General features: G+C 41.6%; 1 protein-coding gene across 3 annotated transcripts in view; it reads right to left on the reverse strand.

Moving 5' to 3' along the window:
• The window catches only part of LOC126458160 (sodium-independent sulfate anion transporter-like), a 212,469-nt gene that overhangs the window by 70,442 nt on the left and 123,833 nt on the right, over positions 1–18,194 (reverse strand). For all 3 annotated transcript variants that reach the window (XM_050095027.1, XM_050095028.1, XM_050095026.1), the window contains exons 2-3: positions 14,758–14,996; positions 3,583–3,778 (exon numbers count right to left, since the gene is read on the reverse strand). In XM_050095027.1, coding sequence (XP_049950984.1) covers positions 3,583–3,778; positions 14,758–14,996 — 435 coding nt within the window. The remainder of the gene's footprint in view (positions 1–3,582; positions 3,779–14,757; positions 14,997–18,194) is intronic.

Below are 18,194 nucleotides of genomic sequence, written 5' to 3' on the forward strand. Positions count from 1 at the left end.
TTTCGAGCGTCCATCTCCGGACGTAGGCACAAACCATACTCCCAGAGGGGGAGAAAGGGAAGGAAAGAGCCAGGGGTGAGGGGGGGGGGGCGAAGATGGGGGACGGGGAAGGATGCGGAAAGGGAGGGTATGCAGCCCGGAAAGGAAGGAGGGCCACATTAGCTCGGGGTCCCGTGCTCGCTACGCACGTATCCACAAAAGAGTTGTGGACCCCCTGGGGGGGCAGAACGAATGTAATGGAGATAAACTGTAGTATATAATAGAACACAATGCAGCACCTCTTGTTTGTACAAACGCACATTTAGACATTAAAACACCGTATTTATATTCACTATACAGTAAATGCATCTTCAGCATCAGTTTTACTCATTTGAAATGCAATATGTTTATCATCATCAGCATGTCTCTTTCTGACCATCGTGGTGATCGGTGATTTATAATCACAGTAGTGACGCAACTACGTAGGCTTCTGTGGCAGGAGTAATGAAGACTGAAATTCTTCTTGGTGTTGTACTGCATCTTAGTGTAAAATATGTTGATAATAAACTTAAAACCAACGTTTCGACCGTATTACGACGGCCTTCCTCAGGGCAGTATTATGACGTGGTACAACACCCAGAAGAATTTTTATCATTGTAATCTCAAGAGTGTATGCTGACAATGATCCTACAAATGTTCTGCAGGAACTCCTTGACTTAATTTTATCTATTGGAAAAAAAAAGTTTTTTCAAAACTCAAGACATACCTTAGGTCATCAATTTCTCAAGTTCAATCACATGGACTGTCAACTTTGGCCACTGAAATCGATATCATGAATTCAGCACATTCAGATTCTATTCTGATAGAGTCTTAAGTTAAAGGCTACAGAAACGCCAATCTAATATTCTTATCCAACGGAAATACTGTCAAATGTTCAAATGTGTGTGAATTCCTAAGGGGCCAAACTGCTGAGGTCATCGGTCTCTAGACTTACACACTACTTAAACTAACTTATGCTAAGAACAACACACACACACACACACACACACACACACACACACACACACACACACACACACACACACACACACACATGCCCGAGGGAGGACTCGAACCTCCGGCGGGAGGGGCCGCGCAGTCCGTGCATGGCGCCTCAAACGGCGCGGCCAATTCGTGCGGCGGAAAATTTGTCAATGCAGACACTGTACAACTGTAGGAATTCAACGTGACTTTATTGATGGAATACTCTTTCATATCAAATGCAAATTGTGTTTTCCTTCCACTTCATATATAAAAATTTGACCATGTTTATCAATTTTCAACTACTTTATTCGTAAATTTTCTACAGTTTACCTACTTTATGGTGATATTTTTTCATATGCTACACGCAGATTACTGTTTAACATGTCAGTATAAAATTAGATGAAATTTTGATCTTTCTGTCCCACAAAGTGAAAGAATTTGTAAATTATAGGCTTAAAAGTTATATTATTAACCAAAACTAACAAGAATTTATGTATTCTTTCTGTCCATTCCTTTCATTGAGCGCACGGATTTATTTGAGATAATAGGTTTAATTGTTTCCAATTAGATTATAAACTTTTGAAGGTCTGAGGAATTACCATAAATGGATTTGTATTGTTTCTTTTAATATTTAGAACTCTAATAAGATTCAGAAATTTATTACTGATACAGAGTAATATCTGTGTAGCAAATATCTTAAAAGCAAAAAGAATCATTTATGCGATCAGTGGATTTATACTTATTTTTAAAGGTCTTGGCAAGAGTCCAAGGAGAGGCAACTATGGTCTGAAGGAGGTGGTGGGGGTGGGGGACGCCAAACAATGTCACTTTTGTAGCAAAATCTTCTCGAACCGGCCCCGCTGCCTTGTAAAGTTAGTTTCGAGGCACTGTATTCTTCTAATGGAGAGCTTCTAATGATTGCTTTTCTAGAGCCTCTAGTGTATTCAAGCGCGAAGGACCATTCAAAGTTGGTTCAAATGGTCCCATTACAACGAAAACGCTATCTTGGCGAAAATAACTAGTTTCTGAATTGCAAAAAGGAGGATACCTCGATTCCGGGTCATCAGTCTAGGTAGTATCTCTCATTCGTCCTCTCAACACACGTACAGCGAACTGAAAAAAAAGGTCGTTGGATAGCGATATGCATATATACAGATGGCAGTAGTATTGCGTACACGGGGTATAAGGGGGCACTGTATTGGCGGAGCTGTCATTGTACTTGGGTGCTTCATGTGAAAAGATTTCCGACGTGACTATGGCCGCACGTCCGGAATTAAAAGACTTTGAACGGGGACTGATAGTTGGAGCTAGACGCATGATACATTCCATTTCGGAAATCGTTAGGGAATTCAAGATTCCGTGATCCACTGTGTCAGGAGTGTGCAGAGAGTACCAAATTTCTGCGATTACCTCTCACTATGGACCACACTGTGGCCAACGGCCTTCACTTGACGACCCAGAGTAGCAGCATCTGCGCAGAGTTGTCAGTGGCAACAGACAAGAAATACTGCGTGAAATAACCATAGAAATGAATGTTGGATGTGCGATGAATGTGTCCGTTAGGACAGTGTGGCGAAATGTGAAATTAATTATGGACGCCTATAGAGGTAGCATGGCTCAATATTTCTGCAGGGGACTTTCAACGTATTGAGTCCATGCTACGTCGGGTTGCTGCACTACGCTGGTGAAAACAAGGTCCGACACGGTATCAGGAGCTATGCCATGACTTTTGTTACCTCACCGCAGAATGACGGTTTACGTTATCGGCAACATTAAATAATACCACTGCTACCCTCAACGTCTCGTTAATCTGTAATGAACCTAATTTGTTGTTGCAATAATAGCTTGGAATACGTCCTCTTAAAAACTTGTTCCATTAAAATTTATTTTTATTTAATTAATTATTTATTTGGCTCTGCATCTTACAGATAATTTAACTTGGAATTCTGAAGTGGACCGTCACAGCCTGGGCAGTTTCTTTATTGTTCGCTAAAATATTTTCAGTTTCATTTGTGGTCTCATTGGTTACTTCCCATTTGCGTTTTCTGCTTTGTTCCTTCGGAAAAAAATTGTTCAGGACCTAAAAGTCTATCTTCTCGGAATTATAGTAAAATAAAACCTTTGTCATGGGTGGTTCTAGTTTCATAAAGATAATGTCTGGGTTCGATTCACTCTTCAGAAAATAGCTCTGCCTGCCCGGATAGCCGAGCACGTCACCGCTCTGATTCCGGAATTCAGAGTGTCGAACATGCTCAGGACTGAATCTGTCTCACGGATTAATAATCAGGGCTGGTGAGACGCCTAACCTGGATGTGGCTTCTAAGCAGTTCCCCACATCCACCCAGGCAAATATCGGGCTGCTACCCACGTCGCCGCCTCAGATACACAATACGCAACAAATTCGTAGAACGTCCTCACACTTAATTTCATGTTCAACACTAGACGCACACAGATGGTGTACACGATTTTGAGTACAGGGAACTAGCAAAGCCCTTTCAACTAGTCCTTAATCACAGTAATTACAATGTAAGTACGTTATTTTTATCGTTCAGTTATGTCTTGCGGACACTGAACACTTACCTAAATGTAAAAGTCCCAAAAGGGCAATGATGCAGCCAGTCAGGAAAGTAAGGAGGATAGCTATGTCAGGACCGTAGTTGGACACTGAACTCTGCACCATAAGCGCGAGGATAGCAGTCGGCCCAATGACGAGATTGTGGCAGCTTCCAAAGGGAATGTACAAAAAGGCCCCCATGATGCCAGCATACAGACCATACTGCAAAGATAATGCACTTCGTAACTCAGCAATTCTAAAAGAGACATGAGCAATTAAAAATAAAGACACCAAACTGTAAAGTCAGCTGCACTTTAAAAATTAGACGACGTTCACAGGAATTTTAACTAAAAAACGTGACAACGATTCCACTTTTACATCAAATCATAAAACTATGTGCTATTATTACAAGAACAACGTAGGGCTAATTTAGTTCGGTTAGACATCAAAAATACTAATTAATAATAATTATTTCAAAAATAACATCAAATATTAACAGCAGTGTGTAATCCAAAACCACGTTGTGATTTTCTTATAATCGACTGAGCATTTAGAGCACATAATGTGTTGATCGAAAGAATGAAATCGCGAAATGTTCAACTGTAAACTATTAACAGCGCAACATGAATAGAGAACAAAGGACTGCAGGCAAACTCTAATAATAAAAACAAAAAAAAAAATCGAAGATCTATACAGTGGAAAATTCTCAAATTCTCATTAGTGGGTTGAATCCACAGCAGACGTCATGAAAGAGAACTTGAAACACCGACATCGCTTTCACTAATTCAGATTCTTTCTTCTGCAAGGCAGTTCAGTACTTATACGAGGGTGAGTCAAATGAAAACCTTAAATATTTTTTTAAGTATTATTTATTGTGCAGAAGTGCTACAAAGCTGTATCACTTTTCATCACAATCTTCCCCACGCTCAATGCAAGTCCTCCAGCGCTTACAAGATGTATAAATTCCTTTAGAAAAAATTCTTTTGGTAGTCCGCGCAACCACTCATGCACCGCGTGGCGTACCTCTTCATCAGAACGGAACTTCTTTCCTCCCATTGCGTCTCTGAGTGGTCCAAACATATGAAAATCCCTTGGTGATGAGGAATGGCGCCATTCCTTGCTCGGTCTCTTCGTTTCTGGTTGGTGGAAGTGAACCCAGGTTTCGTCCCCGGTAACGATTCTTGCAAGGAAGCCCTCACCTTCTCGTTCAAAGCGCCGAAGAAGTTCTTCACAAGCATCAACACGTCGTTCTTTAATTTCAGGATTCAGCTGCCGTGGCACCCATCTTGCAGACACTTTGTGAAACTGGAGCACATCATGCACAATGTGGTGTGCTGACCCACGACTAACCTGTAAACATGTTGCAATGTCATTCAGTGTCACTCGGCGGTTTTCCTTCACTATGGTTTCAACTGCTGCAATGTTCTGTGGAGTCACAACTCGTTGTGCCTCACCTGGACGAGGAGCATCTTCCACTGAAGTCACACCATTTGCGAACTTCCTACTCCATTCATAGACCTGCAGCTGTGACAAACATGCATCACCGTACTGAACCTTCAATCGTCGATGAATTTCAATAGGTTTCACACCTTCACAACGCATAAACCGAATAACAGGACGCTGCTCTTCCCTGGTGCAAGTCGCAAGTGGGGCCGCCATCTTTATACTGATACTGCGACGGTATGTGTGCATCTGTACTATGCTGCCACCTACAGGCCATTCATAACTGAGCTAAATTTGCCCGATTTCTCTAGAGTTCTATCAGAAATGAATACACACAATAATTTTAGTCAATTTGTTTTTATTCTTAATATAATGCATAATGGCAAAAATTCTTCACCTTTTCTTTGACGCACGAACACTTTTTCATCTGAGCCATGCAGATTAAATTTGGAATAGTCTGAAAAGATTAATTTGTTCCACATCTCTGGTGTCCATGTCGCATCTGCCTCTCACCCCCCCGGAGTCGCTGTTGTCACATTATCTTGGTCAATAAAGGCTTCCCTCTAGGACGACGGGCTGAGAGTCCAGCCACCAGTAGTCTTATTTCTTGCCGTTTTAATGGTTACTGAGATGTCGCACATTTCCTCCCAGTCTCGCTTTAGTTCAGTTGGTGACAGGCGACGATCGTTGAGCGAAAGCATTTTCAATACCCTGTCCTATTTGGCAGTAGATGCCATTTTCCGACCTCTTCCTTCTTCACGATCAACATTTCATTTTTCCCTGTATTTTTTTAGTAACCTCTAAATTGTAGACTGATTAAATCCTGTCTTAGAGGCTATCTCTTTGATGCTGATACCAACAGACGAATAAGCAATTATAGCAGCTTTCGTTTCTGCCGTTAATTCAACTGAGCTGCCCATCTTCTCACTGCAAAGTCTCAACTCAAAATAGCCATATAAACACTGGTTTCATTGTGAAACCAAACTACAACAACAAAGAGTTGTGTATTGTTGGAAAACATGCGTGAAGAAGTCAGATTATTAAGGCAAGAATGTGTCAAAGTTTAGCAACAATGGGACTGAGATAACCTGAAGCAAACTGCTGCAAAAGACAAAAAGACGAAGTCATTCATGGTGATGCAATAAATATTTCCACCACCGTAACTAGCGATCCGGGAATTGCTCCTTGTACAGGCCGACGGCCAGTTGCGCCATAAATTGTTGAAGTTATAGTTTCCATGGATGAGAACGCTGGACGCTATGTGCGATCTTCAAGGCAGCTGAATATTCCATGGTCCACCGTTCGATAAGTGCTGCGAACATTTGTGAAGTGATACTTCCAGAGCGGTTCCAGTCTCTCGTGGATGCAGACGGTCGTCACAGTAAGCAACGTTTTTAACTCGGGGCATAAACTTGGTAGCGATTAACAAATGTCACCCTCTCAAGAAGAAATTAAAATTGTGAAACTTCCTGGCAGATTAAAACTGTGTGCCCGACCGAGACTCGAACTCGGGACCTTTGCCTTTCGCGGGCAAGTGGTCTACCAACTGAGCTACCCAAACACGACTCACGCCCGGTACTCACAGCCTTACTTCTGCCAGTACCTCGTCTTCTACCTTCCAAAATTTACAGAAGCTCTCCTGCGAACCTTGCAGAACTAGCAGGAGAGCTTCTGTAAAGTTTGGAAGGTAGGAGACGAGGTACTGGCAGAAGTAAAGCTGTGAGGACGGGTCGTGAGTCGTGCTTGGGTAGCTCAGTTGGTAGAGCACTTGCCCGCGAAAGGCAAAGGTCCCGAGTTCGAGTCTCGGTCGGGCACACAGTTTTAATCTGCCAGGAAGTTTCATATCAGCGCACACTCCGCTGCAGAGTGAAAATCTCATTCTGGAAATTAAAATTGTGTTTCTTTCAATGGTGTATTCGTTATTTCTCTTCCTACATAGCGTTCGTATGATTTGTCGACATGGAAAAAGCGTGGACTGTGTCAAATGGTGCCAGATGTTCGAAATTCTGAGGAAAATAGGGGTAAGCTGCAGGGAGAGACGGGTAATATACAACATGTACAAGAGCCAACAGGGAATAATAAGAGTGGACGACCAAAAACGAAGTGTTCGGATCAAAAAGGGTGTAAGACAAAGATGCAGTTATTTCGCCCCTACAGTTTAGTCTATATATCGAATAAGCAATGATGGAAATAAAAGGAATGTTCAAAAGTAGAATTAAAATTCAAGATGAAAGGATATCAACGATACGATTCGCTGATGACATTGCTGTCCCCAGTGAAAGTGAAGAAGAATTACAGGATCTGCTGAATGGAATAACAGTCTCCTGGATACGGAATATGGATTGAGAGCAAATCGAGAAGCACAGCTTTGTATAACAGTGAAACACGGACTGTGGGAAAACCCGAACAGAAGAGAATCAAAGCCTTTGAGATGTGGTGCTACAGAGGAATATTGAAAATTAGGTGGACTGATAAGGTAAGGAATGAGGAGGTTCTGCGCAGAATCGGAGAAAAGGAATATATGGAGAACGTTGACAAGGAAAGGGACAGGATGACAGGACATCTGTTAAGACATCAGGGAAGGACTTCCATGGCATTAGGAGGAGTTGTAGAGGGTAAAAACCGTAGGGAAAGACAGAGATTGTAATAAATCCAGCATACAGCAGAGGATGTCGGTTGCAAGTGCTGCTCTGAGATGATGCGGTTGTCACAGGAGAGGAATTCATGGCGGACCGCATCAAACCAGTCAGAAAAATGACTCAAAAATATCCCTACAAGCGTTTGAAAACAGTTTCATTGTCCTATGATCACTCATTTTTCGAAAGGGCCCCCTCAAGAAGCGGAAGTTTAATTATAATCACCCTACAGATCGCATTGGGTATCGAGCGAAGTTTGTGACTGAATTGACGGTTTCTTGGTACGGAGTACGCGGCATATTATCTAGGATAAAGAGCACCGTCAGATGTAGGGTTAACTTCCGTTGTGTCGCAGTGAAGTTTGTTTGGGTACTTGTTGTTCATGTTGTGTATTGATGACCTTTCAGACACCATTAACATTAACCTGAGACTGTTCTCAGTTGATGCATTTAACTGTAATGAAGTACTCTCTGTTAAAAGCTGCCCAAGTACTTAATTACATCTTGATAAGATTTCAAAGTGAGGCAAAGGTTGACAGCTTACTATAAAAGTTTAGAAATGTAAAATCGTGCTCTTCACAATCGAAAAAATGTGGTATCCCAAGAGTACAAAAAGAAGACTCAATCGTAGGTAAAATAGTTTCAGACTTCGGAACATCGCTAGACTATTAGGGAAATGGAGATGACTTGCAAAACACCCGTGGTACCTATCCTAGAATATTGCTCGATTGAGTGGGACCTTTATCTAACAGGACTAGTAGGGGGACACTGAAATTATACAGAGAAGGGCAGCACGAATGGTCACAGGTCTGTTTGACTCATCGGAGAACGTAGCGGAGCTCCTAAAAACATCGAACTAGCGGTCACTAATAGGCACCAACTATCCCCATACAGGTTACTTACGAAATTTCAAGACCCAGGTTTAAATGATGGATTCAGGAATATACTACATCAACCAACGATCGCTCCCTTAGGGATTACGAGGACAAGATTAGATTAATCACAGCGCCTCCGTACTCGAGTCGGAGGGGCACAAGCCGTAGTAACTGGTGCAATGCGAAGTACCCTCGGCCACGCTCCTCACAGTGGTTTGAGGAGAGTAGATGTAGATGTAGACCAGCATATTGTACCACAGCCGTACGAGAGTTAGTCATAGAATTTTAGTTATCACCTCGAAAGCATGTAATTACATAACTTTTTTTTGTTTGCAGTTACGTGTCTGCAATTGTTGTTCAAATGGAAATTCCCTTGCGACAGTACCGTATCTCAAAGCAGGAGCAACAAAGAAAAAGGCACAGCCCACCTCCATTTTATTTATGGGTGGCTCCTCTAAACGTGTGATACGATACTGTGGCTTGGGGATTTCCATGTGAATCAAGGCTGCAGACATGCTCTTGCATTATAGAACCAAAATATTAAATACGCAACTTACTTTTTTTACAGGTGATAATTAAGATTGTATAGCTATCTCTACATTTTAGAGGCACCTCAATAGCAACGTACTGTGATTCCCAGATGTAAGAAACCAGTGTTGGTAAAAACTGTGTCATCAAGCGAAACACACTTGTTTCATTCCTGAACGACATGGCAGAATAGATCGGTTTCTCTTTCTTCTTCTTACTTTCTTCCGAGACCAAAGCCCGTTTCCTGCAGTACACTCAGTCCACACTGAGCTTGTCGCTCTATTTTTTCCTTGGACGGGCAATATTTCTTTTGGCTTCTCGTAATGTATTTCTTACGATTTTCACAACCTTCTGTACACCCATCCTGTCTGAGTGTTAGTTTAATTCAAAATACTTCCTCTTACGTACCCACTCATTAATGGAGTCCACTTTAATCCTTTTCTATTGTTTTCCACTTCTCACTATCTTTCAATGTCTCCTCTGTAATCCTTCGCAGAATTTTCATTTCTGTGGTTTCCAGAAGTCATAGTTCTGTATTTTTCTCGTCTTGTCTCAGCTGTGTATGTTATAATTGGTCTCATCATTGTTTAGTGTATTCCTGCCTTTGCATGTTCTCGTGTATGTTTGTTTCCCAAATACTGTCATTTACACACCCTGCCGCTTTAATTGCTTTTGATACTTGTGGTCTAACTTTCTTTTCGATATTACCACTGCTGGATAGCTCAATACCAATATATTTAAGTGTTATTATCCGTTGAATAATTTTTCCATCCACTTCCAGTTTGCATCTAATTGGTTCCACAGATATGGTCATACATTTGGTTTTTTGAGTGGATATGACCATATGTAGGTTTTTGACTGCCACGTTAAATATATGCAAAGGTTTCTGCAGGTTATCTTCACAGTTTACCAGCAGAACTGCATCGTCAGCATAACCAATGACTTATTTCTTCGTCCCCCATTCTATAACAACTACTAGCCAATACATTCTTTATAACCTCGTCCATGATTATACCAAAAGGTAGCGAGCTGAAAGAGTCACCTTGTCTATTACTACTATTAACTACTATGCAGCTTCTTAACCTGGAATCAATTTTCATCTGAATGTAGCTGCTGGAATAAATGTCCTGTACTGTTTTTATGCAGCTGGAAGGAATCTCACTTTTGTAGAGCAGGATTACCACTTCTGTTAACTGAAACCTATCGAAAACCTTCTGTAAATCAATAAAACAAAGATAAACTGCTCTTTTTTTGTATCTTGAGAATTTTAATACTAGTTCTCCAATCGTTTGGAATTTTATTACCAGTTACAACATCGTTAACGAACTTCATTAATTGTTCTATTAGTGGCTATCCTCCATACTTCAGCAATTCATTCGGGATCCTATCTTTCCCTGGAGACTTCCTATTTAACTTGTACAAGCTGATCTCTGATTTCTCTTAGTCTTGTGGTGATTTTTTACGTTTATACAACAATATTAAATATTTAACTCATGATTCCTCATCCACCCTGTCTAGATGTTTCTTTTTACTTGTTAAAAATTTGCTGACTGTATTGGCCAACATTTTCTGTCGATTAAAACAACACATTATGAAATGAGCAAACAGTATCGCAGCTTGTTCCATACCTGTCTAAGGAACAGTAAAATCAAGGCAGCTCAACCTTGGCATGAAACAGATGACGTCATCTCTAAATGCAAACTGTGAACTAAAGAGTTCCACTACATAATAAGTATCGCGGAAATGGTATTAAATATATAAATTAATTCAAGTCCCGTTTACAGATACAACTAACAAAAGCGTATTTGTTTACACAGTTGACTAAGTTATAACTTCCAATAGCACATCACACACAGCCAGTAGCCGGTTTTCGCAACACACACTGCTTCCTGACTATGCAACAAAATCAGTTCATCACCCACGTTTCAGTTAAACCTCGCTCTCACATTTGATCATCGAAGCAGAAAGCTTTATATACTTCAAAGCACAGATGCATCCAACGTTTTCTTGGAAATCACATGTTGATCACTTGTCATAAAAAATTATAGTATTAAAATGCAGTGCTACAATATTATTCAGGTTACAATATTTCCTGTTAGTAAACATAAGACATAAATATTTGTGTATTTACGTACCCTCATTCGTTGGGATTTTATCCCTCTTCGTAATTATTATCTTGTAATCATTCTTATCATATGTCAACAATTATAGGGAGTTTCTATAATTTTCTATTAATCGAGGTCGTGCTAAAAAGTAGTGCCTCCGAACTTTTTTATATGAAAACTTTTAAAGCTTTTTTAATACAACAAACGTTACTAACATTTTACATCTTTATTCTTCGTGTCTACATATTTATTTCTCAACGAAATCATCCTGCTAACGAATGTATTTCTCCCAACCAGAGACCAGTTACTTGACACCGTCACTGTAGAATGTTTGACTTTACTGACGGAGCCACAACCTCACCTCTGTTTGCACTGCTTTATCACTATCAACGTGCAGTTCTCTAAGTAGCTCTTTAAGTTTTGGAAACAGATGACAATCGGATGGCGCCAGGTCGGAACTGTGTGAAGGATGATCGAAGACAGTGAACCGTAGGCGTCGATTCGTTGCATATGTCGCAGCTCTCGTGTGGAGTCTGGCATTTTTATGCTGATGGAGAGAGTGCTTCATGTGTGGACAAATTCTTCGAATTCGGAAATCGATTACAGGACACTGTTTCTCGCGCACCGGCGTAGTTAAGTTACACACCACCATGTTACAGCTACAATTCGGAGCCCTCTAGTGACACAGGATTGCAAATATGTAGACATGAAGAACGATTATGTAGAATGATAATAACGTTTGATTTATTTAAAAAGCTTTAAGTTTTTTCATATAAAAAAGTTCGGAGACATTACTTTTCAGCACGTCCTCGTACAAGATAGTGTAACTTTCAGAAAATTTGCGTTATGCAATAACTTTCTTTTCAGCAGAAAACAGCGATGTACAAATTCCCGCTGTTATTACTCGCAAATGCACCTAGCTTATATGAAATCATTTCCATCCAGTGGCCTAGCACCTGACATCTCCTTAGCCAGTGCAGGCAATTTTATAAACAGAATTTCCATGTCAATGCTGTGAGGATTAAAGTAGAGGAAAATATTATGTAATATCTTATCCTACGCTTCCAGATATTCGTAGTTAAATCTAAACTTCGCTATGTGGATAGCATTGATATTGTTGATGGTATCTCTATGTTCAGATGAGACAAGTGACTGTTCGAATCTATGGTGCGCTGCTGTAGCACTCCGAAAATTCTGGCCTGTGAAAACAGGATTGTGAATATTGCGTTGTCCACGACCTGAAATTTGGAAACATACTAGATCCCCACGAGACAGTCAGTCATTGGGAAGCGTACACGGAACAGCGCTTGCCTCAATCTTAGAGATGCTTGTAAATCTGCAGTGTGAAGATCCAGTAGTTGGCTTCTGTGTTAACGACTACGCTGCAGATCATCGGGCACGAAACTTAACTTACTTTTTTCCTAAGGCAATACTAATAGAGCCTTCAGTAACCCTTATCTTGCTCTAAACAGATGGAAGGTTGACGACTTCCAAGTAGCGAATTGTTACCGGAGTTTGTGAGTCGATCGTCTCGTGAACCAAAAAGCCAGATGACTACAAGAAAAAAGTTAATGTTTGTACGGTAGGTACCGATGGGTCCGCCGGGGTCTGTGGACGGAGTTAACGTTTACCTTTGTGTGAATCGTTTACAAGCCTCAGAGATGGACTGAATGTAGTAGAAATTAAGTTGTAAAACTGAAACCTATAACCTGTATAATAAAAGTTTGCTGCTACTCTTTGTGTCTGTGACTCAGAATCGACACATCGATTTTCTTTTGCTCGTACCACCACCACCACCACCACCACCACCACCACCACCACTACGTTAGTGAGTAGCTAAACAAGTAACATGTTCGAACATTACGAATTACCTCAAAGAAAACGATCAATTGGCATGTAGTCAGCATGGTTTTAGATCACATCTTTCTTTTGCAACACAACTAGCTCTTTATTCTCATGATGTGAAGACTCGTATCGACAGGGGATCTCTAAAGTGATTCCATATCCCTGGATTTCCAGAAAGTTTTTGATGCCGTTGCTATCAAAAGCTTTCTCATTCTCCATATCTCCTCAGCTGTGCGACTGGATTCGTGATCTATCGGAAAGGTCATAGTTCGTAGTAATTGACGGAAAGTCATTGAGTACAACAGAAGTGATATCTGTCGTTCCCAAAAATAGTTTTACATGACCTCTGGTGTTCCTAATCTACATAAATGATTTAGGAGACTATTTGAGCATCCATCTTAGATTGCCTGCAGATGATGATGTCAATTGCAAAATGATTTAGACGAGATATCTGCATGTTGGGATATGTGGCAATTGACACTAATTAATGAAAAATGTGAGGTTATCCACATAAATACTAAAAGGAATGCGTTAAATTTACATTACACGATAAATCACGTCAGTCTAAAGGCTATCATTTCAGCAAAATATCAAGGTATAACAACGATCACATGGGTGATCTGTGGGGTAGGCAATTCAAAGACTGCCTTTTATTGGCAGAACACTCAAGGTGCTACAGATCTAATATAAATACTGCCTCCACTACGTTTGTCCGTCCTCTGCTAGTGTATTCCTATGCGGTACGGTATTCTTACCTGTTAGGATTTACGGATGGCATGTGAAAGTTCACAGGGCAGCTCGTTTTGTACTACTGCGAAATAGGGGGGAGTGTGTCACGGATGTGAAACGCGACACGGGCTGGAAATCGTTCAAAATCAAATGGCTCTGAGCACTATGGGACTAAACTTCTAAGGTCATCAGTCCCTTAGAACTTAGAACTACTTAAACCTAACTAACCTAAGGACATCACACACATCCATGCCCGAGGCAGGATTCGAACCTGCGACCGTAGCAGCCTCGCGGTTCCAGACTATAGCGCCTAGAACCGCTCGGCCACAGCGGCCGGCAATCATTCAAACAAAGGCGAGATCTTTTCACGAAATTTCCATCTCCACCTTTCGCCTTAGAATGCGAAAATATATTGTTGACACCCACAAACATAAGGAGAAATGATCATAGTAATAAAATAAGAGAGATTGCAGCTCGCACGGGAAATATTTAAGTGTTCGTTTTTCGGGGTGCTGTTCGAAAGTGAAGCAGTAGATAGACAGTGTGAAAGTACTCTTAGTTCGACAAACTCTCTGCCAGGCAATGAAGTCTGAATTGCAGAGTAGCCATGCAGATGTTCAACTGTACACTTCTTATTTTGTCTTTCTACATTCGATCAATGGCTTTAAGGTCGTATGAGCATATATGACACTATCTCACCGGTAACAAAAGTGAAAGAACTGCTTTGGAAGAGAATGGTGTTGGAGCAAATAACAATACACACACACACACACACACACACACACACACACACACACGCACACACACACACCAAATTCTCCACCCAGTTTTTACGACGATGGTCGATATCCCGTCCTCACTTATAAAAATGCCGGTGCACAAACTAGGCTCAGAATCGGATCTATTTTCAAGTTGGTGATATTTTGCAAGAAGACTATAACTAGACGTGAAACTATGCGCTCCAAGAATCTGAGATAAAGATCAAAAATTTGTAAGATGTGCAGTTTTTTGAACGGTTGTTATAGATATACTGGGTATTACCTGTGGCTCAAGACCAGCTACGACTGCGTAGGCAATTCCCTGCGGAATGGCAGTGAGCCCCACAGTGAAACCAGCCAGTATGTCGTGTAGCAGGTAGTTCCAGCTGTAGCGAGGCAACCACTCGATCACGGGGAATCTTCTCTTCAGAGTCTTCGTACTGCAGAAGTCCTTGGCGTACTCCTTCATGTGCCTCGTGATTACAGAGCATGTCGTGGCTTCGTTCAAGTCATTCCCACTGTCTGTTGAGCGAAAAGAAGAGAGAAAATTTATGTCATTTAATAGCGCAATTCAGTTCAGCGAAAGTGGAAAGGGGTCTTGTAAAGTTAATTCCTATAATAGGTAAGATGAACACTGCGCCAATACAGACATAGTGTGGGCCATTAGTTCGTCTAGTGACAGAATATTGTTTAAATGATTATGTATAATATATCAAAACAATATTTAACAGCGGAAAATCATCATCAAACAAACAGCATGGTCATACTGTTGCAAACAAACAGAGTGATTATTTAGTCGATAAAATCTAGTGATTGAAACAAATATAGTGATTGAAACACATTAGGGCCCATTCTTCGCTTGCGAGAAACGTTTGGTTCGTACAGGCATCTGAATTAGACAAGAGTGTCGAGTACGCAATTATTTTTTGAGGACTGAGGCGACACGTCACTGCATGAACTCCGAGAAACGGAAAACATTTTGAAAGCCGTTTTAATCCATAACCGCTTAACTGCCTCCCAAAACTCGCAGAGGTGCGTCGGAACTGGTTCCAAGACGTGCACATGTCGACCGATGGCGTAGTAAATGAACTAAATAGGATGGAGTCAGATTGCTGCGGGAATGTGGAGTGGGAAGAGTGCACATAAATATCCTCATATCCATGGAGAGTTCCTCCATCCATTCTCATAACCTTCGGATGGTTCGGATGGTTCAAATGGCTGAGCACTATGGGACTTAACAACTGAGGTCATCAGTCCTCTAAAACTCAGAACTGCTTAAACCTAACTAACCTAAGAACATCACACACATCCATGCCCGAGGCAGGATTCGAATCTGCGACTGTAGCGGTCGCGCGGTTCCAGACTGAAGCGCCTAGAACCGCCCGGCTTCCAAGGCACGCCTTCTTCACGTTTTCTTTTGTGGTGGCACATATTGGAAGTTTTACGTATGGGTCACCTTTAGGTAACGTACGGGTTGTTTGAATTCATCCGCTTATTTCATACCTACTGAAAACGAAGGATCAAAAGTCATTAACCGACTTAGAATGAAGTTCTGCCCAAAACTTAACTTTTTGAGGGTACGGCATTCCAGTTTAACTAGCTGACCTATTTTAAGCAATCCTATAAACACAACAACTTCACAGATCAAGTTGACAGTGGACGTACATTATCGCTGGTCTCGTTATCCGACAAGATAACATCAGGACCATCACCGATACGGACTTTCTTGTCCTGCTATCCCGACAAGGCCTAATTTTGTCCAGATCTTTCAAAGCACTTTTACGATCTTTGAAGGAGAAAGTGTCACTTCTTGGATTATAATACAAAAGAGTGGTCTTTTGTCAAGTAAGGACGTACGGTTCAGGAAGCCTTGTGACAGACTTGTAGGCGTTTCATCTTGGTAACTCACGGAGGTAAGGCGGATGCGAGGCATCACATTTCTACGAAGAATCATACAAATAGATCCTGGGTAGCATCGACATCAAAGCGTATATCTACATACATGATTAAATAAGATGGTCAGGAAGAAACGCTCGTTTCTGCTGCAGTAAATAACAGCAGCTTATAAAGTTGTCACGCATTATCAATCCTTCAGTTCTCTTGACTGTATTGTATAAATGAATGCCGCAAAGTGCCCCAACTCCAAAGTCGCCGCAAAGCGGTCTAAAGCTGGGACCAAAGCTATAGGCAATTGTTAGAACTATTCTCGCACCGTATTGGGTGTTCGTATGCATAAAACAACTGCGAGAAGTTTCATTTTACGGCGTAGGCAACCACACATCGAACCACAAGGCTGAAAAGATTTTCCTTCAGTTGTTCAATACTTTACTAAAACTGAAGAAATCCAACAGAAGTTGTTGAAGTTTGATTCGCTGAATAACGAAACATCGGCGACAACTGCAAGGTTTTGTTTAGACACTTTAAGACAATTGCAAATTCCATTAGATAAATTAATCGCTTTTTGTGAAAACAGTACCAATAATAACTTCGGAGGGCTTCGTCGACGCGGCCATGGGAATGTGTTTCACGAATTATTTTTCCGTATACATGGTAGGGACAAACAAGCTGAAGGAATTCTGCTTATACGTTGATATCGGTCATCAGGCTCTACTGTCTCACTCAAAAACAAGATGGCTGTTGTCAATGCACACAGGTCAGAAAATTCTCGAACCTTTGGATTCCACTAAAGCAATTTCGTGAAACCGAAGGCAGGCAACCCCAAAATAGCTTCAGATTTTTTCAGTAGTTCGATCAGTGAAATTTACTGCGTGTTTTCTGCAATCAAAATTGGCCCTGTTTGAAAAAATATAAAAATCATGGAGAAGCATAAAATCCCCATATTTAAACTGGAAATATCCACACAACAAAAAAAGTTTTGCATCACCCCAGTTCCCACAACTCCTGAAGATAGACGCAGACTTTGGATATTGTATCACAGACACAGTCCCTTTGACTGTTCAGAGATGTGACTAAACCCGCCCCAAAGATGTAAACAACCATGCATGAGCAGCGCCTATTAGACGAAGGGAGTCCGACAGCCGACCAGTTCCAGTCATTCCACCAGGAAGGAGGTACACGGCTCGTGTTGTCTGTAGTTCAACCACGCCTAGACGATCAATAACGCGATTCGACCGCGTCCGCTTTGTTACTTTGTGCCAGGAAGGGCTCTCAACAAGGGAAGTGTCTAGGCGTCTCTGAGTGAACCTAAGAGATGTTGGTTATGGAGGAGATACAGAGAGACAGAAACTGTCGATGACATGCCTCGCTCAGGCCGCGTAAGTGCTACTACTGCAGTTTATGACTGCTACCTGCAGAGGAACCCTGACAGCAACGCCACCATGTTGAATAATGCTTTTCGTGCAGCTGCAGGATGTCGTGTTACTACTCAAACTGTGCACAATAGACTGCATGATGCGCAATTTCACTCCCGACGTCCATGGCGAGGTCCGCCTTTGCAACCAGGACACCATGCAGCACTGTACAGATGGGCCCAACAACATGCGGAATGGACCGCTCGGGATTGGTATCACGTTCTCTTCACCGATAAGTCTCGCATATGCCTTCAGCCAGAAAATTGTCGGAGACGTATTTGGAGGCAACCCGGTTAGGCTGAACGCCTTAGACAGACTGTCCAGCGAGTGCAGCGCGGTGGAGGTTCCCTGCTGTTTTGGAGTGGCATTATGTGGCCGACGTACGCCGCTGGTGGTCATGGAAGGCGCC

The sequence above is a fragment of the Schistocerca serialis genome, chromosome 2, assembly GCF_023864345.2.
Source record: "Schistocerca serialis cubense isolate TAMUIC-IGC-003099 chromosome 2, iqSchSeri2.2, whole genome shotgun sequence".
NCBI lineage: Eukaryota > Metazoa > Arthropoda > Insecta > Orthoptera > Acrididae > Schistocerca > Schistocerca serialis.